Source organism: Sapajus apella, unplaced genomic scaffold (assembly GCF_009761245.1).
Source record: "Sapajus apella isolate SASKATOON/1434 unplaced genomic scaffold, GSC_monkey_1.0 scaffold172, whole genome shotgun sequence".
Taxonomy (NCBI): domain Eukaryota; kingdom Metazoa; phylum Chordata; class Mammalia; order Primates; family Cebidae; genus Sapajus; species Sapajus apella.
The window spans coordinates 735,982-747,413 of record NW_022437112.1 but is presented as its reverse complement, the minus strand read 5'-3'; the positions used below and the strand labels follow the sequence as shown (position 1 = coordinate 747,413).

Below are 11,432 nucleotides of genomic sequence, written 5' to 3'. Positions count from 1 at the left end.
TTTCACCACGTTGTTCAAGCTATTCTCAAACTTCTGACCTCAGATAATCAGCCCTTCTCGGCCCAGCAAAGTGCTGGGATTACAGGTGTGAGTCACTGTGCCAGTCTTGTTAAATATTAAGGTATAATGACAGGGAAGACCTTCCATCCCCCACTCCCCCGCCACCTTTAATTGAGAGCACAGATGTCCCTGAACCACTGCTATAGACCATGAGGTCACTGTAATGCAAGGGACATGATTACTCTGGCTCAAAAGAGCCAGTCTGAATCCTGGTGTGATGAATGGGTTTGGTGCTTGTCACAGGTAAGAACATTCAGCATCAGCAAGACAGGCTGTAGGTGTTTTGCTGAATGTAATGTTTTGTTGTTGGTGTGCTGCTGTTTTTTGCTTTTCTCTTCCTGGATGTGTAGTAAGAGTTGCAAATGCAGGTGCAGGTTGCCTCATTTGTACATTATCAACGTGCATCATCTGGGTGAGCCGAGCAGGGACCAGCCCTTCTGTGGCAGAGGGAGGTGGGACGGAGAGAGGCTAACGCTTTTGTATGATTTGAGGCAGCTGCCAGAAGAGGCAAAGTCTTTGCCGAACGGCCTGTCTATGAACAGCTTGTCTGTTCTCTTCTAAGGTATTAGAGAGACACTATGACTAATAGGTAAGTTGGGAAAGGCTTGTTCCTATACATTTTTTCAGTCTTATTTTTTAACCTCTTGTTGAAATGGGCAGAGTTGAAAGATCCTTTGACCTTGTATTCTGAAACTTAATGGAGTAGCTAAGGCATTGATCTTGATTCCAAACCAATTTTAGTGTGGGTAAGTTTCTCTTTCTGTCACGCTCATACCTTCTCTTCTTTCTTCCCTCACTCCCTCTCTACTTTTTCTTTCTTAACCAAGAACGTGTGTGTGTGTGTGTGTGTAGCCTGTGGCCAAAGTAGCCACACTTTGGAGGAATTAGTTTGTATTTTGTTCTTAGTGTTATTTTAAGGTACAACTATGGGTAGTTTTGCAGACTGAAGATGGGCTTTTCTTTCATTGTAACGCATTTTGCTGTCATATCCGTTAGTCCTAACCCCTTGCCACTGCCAATTAAATGCCATCATTAGTCATTCAGTGGTTTTGAACTTGGATTAATGCAGTCAAAAAAGAGGCAGCTCAATTTGAGTAACTACCTCTTTTATTATTCAGGACGCAGAGGCTTTCTGAGTTTCAACTTTGGACTTGGCAGGACATTGAGACAATTCCCCAGTGCCAGCATGTTTCAGGGCAGGTTTTGCCACTGAGACAATTCATGCAAGAGCCCCAGGACTTGGGGTAGCAGGACTTTTTTTTTTGTTTGCTTGGTTTGTTGTTTTGTTTTGAAACAAAGTCTCACTCTGTTGCCCAGGCTGGAGTGCAGTGGCATAATCTCAGCTCACTGCAACCTCTGCCTCCCAGGCTCAAGCAATACTCCTGGCTCAGCCTCCCAAGTAGCTGGGATTACAGGCATAAGCCACCACGGCCAGCCACAAGGAGTTCTTTTAAAAATGGACCAAAAGACGGGAGGAGCACTTGAGGTAGGGAGTTCGAGACCAGCCTGGCCAACATGGTGAAACCCTGTATCTACTAAAAATACAAAAATTAGCCAGGCGTGGTGGTGCATGCTTGTAATCTCAGCTATTCAGGAGGCTGAGGCATGAGAATCGCCTGAACCCAGGAGGAGGAGGTTGCAGTGAGCCGAGATCGCACCACTGCACTCCAGCCTGGGTGCCAGGGCAAGACTCCCTGTCAAAAAAAAAAATGGGTCAAAAGAATGAACTCATTGAGAGTTCAGGACTCATGCAGTAGTGGCCTCGGAAAATCAGTTTTAAAACGTTGGAATTAGAGATATGGCTCCCAAGTCTAGTGGGAATTTTATGCTGGGAACTAATTTAATCAACACATGAATGACACATTTTTTTTTTTTTTTTTGTCTTTTTAATCCTACGTCTTTTGCCAAAGACAACAGGAAGGTCCTCGGAGCTGCACAATGAGGGTCATGTAGGTAAAGTCATACACTATATTGTGAGCACATTGAATCTACTGTATAATTTTGTGTATTTGTGAATTCAGCCTTACAGATAGTGGTATTTGATATCATCTGTCTTTTTTTCTTTTTTCTTTTTATTTTCTTGTAACCTACTATAAGTCAACATGCTGTTTTTACATGGCTGGCTATAAGATGTCTAAGTTCATTCTTTGGACTTAGTAAGTGTGTGATTTTTTAAAAAAAGATAGGAGAGAGTTAGGCAGTTGATATAAATATAAACTGTAAATTTCCAACAGATACCTATGAGTTTATTTTTATTTTTACTTATTTTGGAGACAGAGTTTCACAAGGTTTTGCTCTGTCACCCAGTGTAGACTACAATGCTGCAATCATAGCTCACTGCAACCTCCAACTCCTGGGCTTAAGAGTTCCTCCAGCCTCAGCCTCCAGAGTAGCTGGGACCTCAGGTGCTCACCACCACACCCAGCTAATTTTTTATTTTTATTTTTTTGGAGAGACACGTTCTCATTATGTTGCCCAGGCTGGTGTTGAACTCCTAGGCTCAAGCAGTCCTCCCACCTCAACCTCCCAAAGTGCTGGGATTACCGGTGAGAGCCACCACTGTGCCCGGCCGTGTATATGATTTTAAAGTACTGTAAAAACAGGGGGTGATAAAACAATTCAACTAACTTCTCACAAAAGAAAAGCATTTCTGTGACTTGGGATTTGGCCCACAGTCCTGAGCATGTAGCTTTTGCCTGCAGGATGTTCTCAGTCTTTGAGGAGATGTTTGCATAAAGCAAAAAAAATTGTCGTCTTCTGTGGCTACCATGGTTTCAGAGTGTTTATAATGGACTCTGAGAGCCAGTAGGGATGAACTGCTGTTTGTACTTTTCCTCTCAGAGGAGATATTTGAAGTGGGTTTTGAAACATGTGTAGAGATGAGATAGAGATTGAATCAGGAATCCACAGGTCCAATGTTCATTACCTAATAACTGAGTAGGGATATGCTGAGAAGAGGGTTACATGCTTCCTTAAAAAAATCTGACCTCAGCCGGGACTCGGCAGAATTGTGAAGTGGACTCACGTGGTCCTCAGATTCCATGTTCTTTTCTTTCCTCAGTTCAGGTCTTTCCCCAACTTCCACTTTTCCATTACTTGGTAATTCCTTATTGGGTTTTTTTTTCTGCTTGTTTTTCTTTTTGCTCTCTCTCTTCTGAGACAGGGTCTCGTTCTGTAGCCCAGGCTGGAGTGCAGCGGTGTGATCTCAGCTCACTGCAGCCTTGAATTCCTGAGCTCAAGCGATTCTCCTACCTCAGCCTCCAGAGAAGCTGGGACCACAGGCATGCACCACCACTCCCAGCTCATTTTTACATTTTTTGTAGGGATGGGGTCTCACTATGTTGCCCAGGCTGGTGATGAACTGATTCTCCTGTCTCAGCCTCCCAAAGAGCTGGGATTACAGGTGTGAGCCACTGCAACCTGACTTTTTAAAAATTGTGAGTAACAATAAATTGCATGTATTCATCCTTTTTGTATTATTATTTTTATTTTTATTTTTTCTTTCTTTTATTCTTTTAAATTCATTTTTCTTTTTAATTTTTTTCCTTTTAAACTTTCTTTTTCTTTTTTTATTGTCCCTTGAGTCAGAAAAGCTGACATGTAGACATTGTATAGATTTATGCTCTACAACTTGGCATTTCGAAATATGCCTGGATTTTGGAATGGCTCAATCATGCTAATGCACATTACCTCATCCACTTACCTATTTGTGATGAGAACTTTGAATAGATATTATCAATAATTTTGAATTCTAAAATACATTCTTATTAACTGTAGTCACCACAAGTGCAATACAGTCTTTGAACTTATTTCTCCTGTCAAATTGAAATTTTGTATCCTTCAACCAGCATCTTCTCAATCCCTTCCACACTGGCCAGCCCCTAGCAGGCATCATTCTACCCTTTGTTTCTATGAGAGCAACTTTTTGAGATTCCACATAGAAGTGAGATCATGTGTCATTGGTCTTTCTGTGCCAGGCTTATTTTCCTTAGCATAATGACAGGTTCCCCCATGTTGTCATAAATGACAGAGTTTCATTCTTTTTTTAAGGCTGAATAGTATTCCACAGTGTTATATGTACCACATTTTCTTTATCCATTCATCCAGTGATGGACACTGAGGTTGATTTCACAGGTTGGCCATTGTGAATAGTGCTGTAAGGAACACACGCACCCACACACCCTTAAATTAGAATAAAAATTCTAATTTTAGAATTAAGTTAAGGTTAAGTCCCTTAACCTTACAGGCTCATTTAAGTCGCTCAAATGAGGTTAGGTCCCTAGAAGAGGGAGTTAGCCTCAGTCGTCTTATCATCTCCGTCCTCTGCAATGATTTTGCCTCTGAGTACATGTTTTTGGACTTCCTTCCTGGAAGGGCATCTACTTTAGCCTTTAAAAAAAATTCAATAGTTTTTGGGGAACAGGTGGTGTTTGATTACATGGATAAGTTCTTTAGTGGTGACTTCTGAGATTTTGATGCACCTGTCAACAGGAGCAGTGTACACTGTACACAACGTGTAGTCTTTTATGCCTCACTCCCCTCACACCCTTTCCCCAAGTCCCCAAAGTCCATTGTGTCATTCTTATGCCTTTGCATCCTCATAGCTTAGCTCCCACTTATGAGTGAGAACATACGATATTTGGTTTTCCATTCCTGAGTTACTGCACTTAGAAGAGAAGTCGAGACAGGGTTTAGTCCAGAAAGGGTTTCTCCATGTTGACCAGGCTGGTCTGGAACTCCTGGCCTCAGGTCATCCACACGCCTCAGCCTTCCAAAGTGCTAGAATTACAGGTGTGAGCCACCACACCCGCCTGCAAGTGTCTTTTATATATAGCGACTTCTTTTCCTCTGGGTAGATAGCCAGGAGTGGGATTACTGGATTAAATGGTAGATCTACTTTTAGTTCTTTAAGGAATGTCCATACTGCTTTCTATACTGGTTGTACTAGTTTACATTCCCACTAATAGTATACAAGGGTTCCCTTTTCACTACATCCACATCAACATCTGTTGTTTTACCTTTATTTTATGCAAAGAGAAAAGTCAAGAGAGCACCATGTTGGGCACTTCCGCTGCTATTCAGCAGCAGTGCTTGGTGCTTGGAGAGAGACACTTGAGTTTGGGTAGACGTCTGGGAGATTCACCTGATCTCCAAAGACCCCGGTTATGTCGTGTTAGGCGGTGGATCCTGAATCCACCCAGAGAAGCCTGATACCAATAACATCCCCTCTTGTGTTCCAGGAGCCCCTTGGTCTTCACGTCTTTGGTGTGTGCACTCTTGAACATGTGCCAGGCACACAGGGTGCATGACGACAAGCCTAATATTGTCTTGATTATGGCCGATGACCTGGGTATTGGAGATCTGGGCTGCTACGGCAATAACACCATCAGGTATGGCGGGTTCATGGCAAGTCATACGCTCATCAGTTGTTCAGGGTTGGCAGGCTGACAAATTGTACGACTGCATCTACGTACAAAACCAAATGGATTTGTTGGGATTTTTTTGTTGTTGTTACTTTAAAGTTACTGATAGTTTAAAATTATTTAGATTATTTGTCTTACAATTACATTTTCAATAATTTTAATTTGAATCTTCTTCAGTTTTTAAACTTAAGAAGTAATAATTGTCCATCTTCACAGGGCACACGGTGAAGTTTGGATACATACAATGTATAGTGATCAGATCAGGGTAATCAACATATCCAGTGTCTCTAGCATGAACTAGGATGGTCATAGTAAAAGCATGGCTGTCTGGACCCCAGTCCTGACTCTGCACTTACTAGCTCTAAAGTCTTGGAGAAGTCACTGAACTTCTCTGTGCCTTAGTTTCCTTATTTGTCGAATGCAGAGAAGAGTTTATACCCCTGAGTTTATATACGTAAAGAACTTAGAATAGTACCTAACACACAACTACCCTTGATCTTACAGTCTATTATGAAGCATGATGATTTGTGTATACATGTATATATACAGATATGAACATATAAATGTAATTATAGAAATATATGTGATATATTTCATATATGAATATAAAATCACATGAATATAATTGTACAAAATAAAATCATATAAAATATAAATATCATCATATAAAATATAATGATATAAATGTAATTATATTTATGTATATTTACATTTTTGTATTTATATAGACATTTATATATGTATCTGTGGGTATATAATGAATATATATGAATATATTCTATGATATATAAAATATATATTATACATTTATTGTATTATATATCCATATATTATGAATATATGTTCAATATATAAACATGAATATATTTATAATATATAAATATATAGTATATATTACAAATATATATTAATGTTATTCATATATACATGAATATATACATATATATGTCTGTGAGTATATATTCATTTTATATATAAATATAAATTTATATACCTTTATATGTATTTAAATAAATATATAAATATATTTATATATTCTATACAAATATATGTAAATAAATATTTGTAAATATATTTATATATTTTACACAAATACATATTTATATAAAATGAATATTCATACCTATTCATAATATATAAAAGTATATATTATAAATATATATTCATTATGTATATATATTCATATTCATAATCTATAAATGTTTATACATAAACATATATTCATAAATGTGTATAAATTTAGAAAAATATAAATGTGAATATGTATATTCAGTAGAATTCATCATTCTGTTTCCTAATTTTGGGAGGCAACAGATCCTCTAAGGTGATAAGCTTATATTTTTAACAATGGGCATTCTGAAAGAAGAAAAACAGATATGAAACAAAAACTCAGAGCTTTGTGGTGGATGGAAGCCATCTATATTAGCCGTGCTTAAGCTGAGCTTAGGAGTACGTCATCACAAGGCGTACGTCATACACTTTGAAGATCATTATGTTGTCTGACTAATAGATGCTGAAGGTAGTCATCGCAGTTTTCGACAACAGAGCTAGGAGTCAAAAGTCGTCACCAAAAATTAACCATTGCTTATGGAAAAAGAAGGGAGGAGTCACCCAAAAGCATAGAAACGGTGTCCATAAATAGCAGATACTTATAGAGAGGATGTTGGCGTGGGGTACCGGTGTTTTCTGAAAACATTAGCAATTAGAGAAGTGAGATTATAATGTAAAATCTAAAACCAGGCACATGTGCCCCAGGAATGCAGTTTACAATTTTTTTTTCTTTGCAAAATAAATAATGGTTTAAAAGTCGGTAGGTGATTTCCATATCTGGAAAAAAAAATAGATAAACGCCTTGGTAGAGCTGGAAATTCTTCTTGCACCGCTTACCTGTTCAAGAAGAATTTCTAGCTCTACCAACGCGTTTATCTATTTTTTTCTCTCATGAATAAATAATGATTTATTCATTTATTCTCTCATGAATGAATAAATAATATCTCTCATGAATACATGTAGAATTCATCACATTTTATTTTCATCCAAGAGGTGACTGATTCTTTTTCCAGAAGTCTCTGTAGCCTCCAGAAATCTCCTGTTAAATTATTTTTAAATGGACGAATTATAGTTGCGTGTATTTATGGTGTACATCATGATGTTTTGATTCCTGTATCCATTGTGGAACAGCTAAATCAAGCTAATGGACATGCACAGCCTCACATACTTATTTATATGTAGTGAGAGTGGTTAGAATTATGGCAACTTGAAGAATAGAATACATTGTTGTATCTGCAACAGATCTCTTAAATGTATTCCTCTATGTGGGGAATAGATCAAGTGGAGGATTCATTCACATTTGGCTATACGAACCGTGGTATCCTTTAACCTACCTGTTCTCAACCCTCACCCTCGCCCCTGATGCCCACCATTCTACTGTCTACTTCTGAGTTTGATATTTTTCCACTCCACACATAAGTGAGATCATGCAGTATTTGTCTCTCTGTGCTTGGCCCATTTCATTTAATCTAATACCCTTCCAGTTCATCTGGGTTTTTGAAAATGATGGGATTTCCTTCTTTTGAATATTTAATCATATGACACTTCTGCAGCCTGTGTAGACTGCAGGGGAATGTATCTATCAAACAGCGGGGTGGGTAGACCGCATCCCTAGGTCTGTAAGTAGTTAGGCATAAGTAAGGTCTGTAAGCAATTAGCCTCGATGAATCAGACCCCAATCCCTTAAGCATTTTATTTTGTAAGGCTGCAGTACAGTGAATAGACACCGTATAGCAGCACCCAAGTATACCAAGCCTGCAAGACAACAGCTGCCTGCAATCCCGGTCCCATTTCACCTTGACACGGGCAACAAAGAAAAAGGAGCTCTGTGTGCAGTTACCTGCTCTGGGCACCTGGAAATCACGATGAACAGAGATGTTGTTTATCTTCAGGTCTCTCTCTCTCCTCTCTCTGTCTTGCCATCTCTCTCTCTGTCTCTCTCTGTCTCCCCACCCCCGCCTGCTTGTCTCTCTTTCTATCTCTGTCTCTGATTCTCTCCTTCTGTCTCCCTATCTCTCTTTGTCTATCTCACTCTATCCATTTCTTTCTGTCTCCCTCTCTTTTTCCATCTCTCTCTGTTTGTCTCTCTCTTTCTATCTTCTTCTCTCTCTCCATCTCTCTCTTTCTGTGTCTCTCAGTCTGTCTTACTCTGTCTGTTTCTCTCTTTTCATCCCTCTCTTTCTGTTTGTCTGTCTCTCCTCATCTGTCTGTCTCTTTTTCCATCTCTTTCTGTTTCTCCCTCCCTCCCTCCCTCTCTTTATCTTTCTTTCCATTTCTTTCTGTCTCTGTCCGTCTCTTTCTCAATCTCTGTCTCTTTCCATCTCTCTCTTTGTTTCTGTCTCTTCCTCTCTCTCTTTCTGTTTGTCCCTCTCTGTCTTCCTCTGTCTCCCTCTTTCTCTGTCTCTCTTTAATCTCATTCTGTCTATCTCTCTGCCTCCCTTTCTGTCTTTCTCTCACCCTCTCCCTCTTTCTGTCTCTCTCTCCTCTCTCTCTTTCCATCTCTCTCTGTTTCTCTCTGTGTCTTACTGTCTGTCTCTTTCTGCCTCTTTTCATCTGTCTCTTTCTGTCTGTCTCTCTCTCTTTCATCCTTTTTTTCTGTCCATGTCTCTCTCTGCCTCACTTTCTGTCCCTGTCCCTGTCTCTGTTTGTCTCTCCTCTCTTTCCACCTCTGACTTTCTGTGTGTCCCTCTGTCTTTCTCTTGCTCTTCTCTGCTTTCCCGCCTCTTCTCTACCTTTTCCTTCTCTCCAATACACCTTCTCTCTCCCCCTTCAGGACACCTCACATCGACCGCCTTGCCAGGGAAGGAGCGCAGCTGACTCAGCACCTTTCGGCTGCCTCCCTCTGCAGCCCAAGCCGGTCCGCGTTTCTGACGGGAAGGTACCCCATCCGATCAGGTGCGCAAACTGGAGGCTCTGCTGGACTCTGCCCTCATGTTAGGATGTGAGGAAATAAAAATGTGCCTTGACTACCTTAACAAGTAAAAAAGAACTGGGCACGATGGCTCACACCTGTAATCCCAGAACTTCAGGAGGCCAAGGCAGGAGGATCGCTTGAGCCCAGGAGTTTAAGACCAGCCTGGGCAACAGAGCAACACCCCATCTCCACAAATCTTTTTTGTAATTAACTGAGCATAGTCACATATGCCTGTGGTCCTGGCTACTTGGGAGGCTGAAGTGGGAGGATCACTTGAGTCTAGGAGTTTGAGGCTGCAGTGAGCCATGATCACACCATTGCACTCTAGCCTCGTTGACAGAGTATGTCTTAGAAAGAAAAAAAAAGGTACAAAGGAAAGGAAAAAAGCACACATGAGCATAGATGCACTGACATACACAACTACCACCATCCACATCAAAATCACTGAGCTTCAAATAGATGCGATGCCACCCTGTGTGACTGAGTTGTCTTCTGACTCAATGACAGCCTTTTATCTGAATTCCAAGTCTCTGGGCATATGTTTGTGTTTCCCAGGTCAACAAAGAGACGCTCTCTTGGAATGAAGTAGTTACCACAACATGTGTTTACACATGCAGTCCCTCACCACAAAATATCTTTTTTCCTTTCTTTCAAACCACAAAGTCATAATCCAGGAAATAGCTATCAGATTTTGGACAACTTTTATCATAGCAGTTTACCCATGGAGAGAGTAGGATTATTGTCTTGCTCAATTTATATCAATTTCATTTCATTTATTTATTATTATTATTATTTGAGACAAAGTCTCGTTCTGTTCAGGCTGGAGTGCAGTGATGCCATCTTGGCTCACCGCAACCTCCACCTCCCAGGTTCAAGCAATTCTCCTGCCTCAGTCTCCCAAGTAGCTGGGATTACAGGCATGCGCCACCAAGCCTGGCTAATTTTGTAGTTTTAGTAGAGACAGGGTTTCACCATATTGGCCAGTCTGATCTCGAACTCCTGAGTTCAGGTGATCCACCCGCCTTGGCGTCCCACAGTGCTGGGATTACAGGTGTGAGTCACCACTTCCACCCATATGGTTCTATTTTTAAAGGTGAGGGAAGTGGGCTGGGGGCACAGTGGTTCCCACCTGTAATCCCAGCATTTTGGGAAGCCGAGGAGGGAAGATAACTTCAGGTCAGGAGTTCGAGACCAGCTTGGCCAACATGGTGAAACCCCGTACCTAATAAAAATGCAAAATTAGCCAGGCATGGTGGCTCACACCTGTAATCCCAGCTATTTGGGAGGCTGAGGCAGGAGAATCATTTGAACCTGGGAGGTGGAGGTTACAGTGAGCCAAGGTTGTGCCACTGCACTCCAGCCTGGGCAGCAATGTGAGACTCATCTCAACAACAACAAAAAAAAAAAAAAGAGAGAGAGAGAGAGAAGGAAAAAAAGTGAAGGAAGCGGTCTTGGCTTGTGGGCACAGATGCCGCACTTTAATGTCAGATTATATGGATTCCAGATAGTGGTTCTTGGAGGCAGAATAAAGTCTCATGTATCAACCTTACTGCCAGACTGCTGTCACTGACTTTGGGAAAGAAGAAAGAAAAGGTCTTTTCTGTCACGTGCCTGTAATCCTAGCTACTCGGGAGGTTGAGGCAGGAGAATTGCCTGAACCCGGGAGGCGAAGGTTGCAATAAGCCGAGATAGCACCACTGCACTTCAGCCTGGAGAGAGAGCAAGACTCTGTCTCAAAAAAAAAAAAAAAAAAAAGAAAGGTCTTTTCTTAGTTCATTTGGGCCGCTATAACAAAAACGCCATAGACAGGGTGGCTTATCAGCAACAGACGTTTATTGCTTAGTTCTGGCGGCTGAGAGTCCGAGATCAAGGCGTGGCAGATTCAGTGTCTGCTGAGGACCTGCTTCCCGCTTCATAGACGGCACCTTCTCTCGGTGTCCTCTCGTGGTGAAAGGGGTGAGGGAGCTCTCTGGGGTCCCTTTTAT

At 40.9% G+C, this 11,432-nt stretch overlaps 1 protein-coding gene across 5 annotated transcripts in view; it reads left to right on the top strand.

Moving 5' to 3' along the window:
- The first annotated feature begins 241 nt into the window (after window positions 1-241).
- ARSF (arylsulfatase F) overlaps window positions 242-11,432 on the top strand; it is a 37,766-nt gene continuing 26,575 nt past the window's right edge. The window contains exons 1-4 of one of the 5 annotated variants that reach the window (XM_032267767.1): window positions 242-649; window positions 1,971-2,009; window positions 5,301-5,450; window positions 9,307-9,428. In XM_032267767.1, the coding sequence (XP_032123658.1) occupies window positions 639-649; window positions 1,971-2,009; window positions 5,301-5,450; window positions 9,307-9,428 (322 nt within the window). In that variant the 5' untranslated portion in view covers window positions 242-638. Of the gene's footprint in view, window positions 807-1,970; window positions 2,010-3,475; window positions 3,498-5,297; window positions 5,451-9,306; window positions 9,429-11,432 lie in introns of those variants that run through there. The other 4 variants (XM_032267769.1, XM_032267770.1, XM_032267771.1 and 1 more) reach the window with 4 other exon arrangements.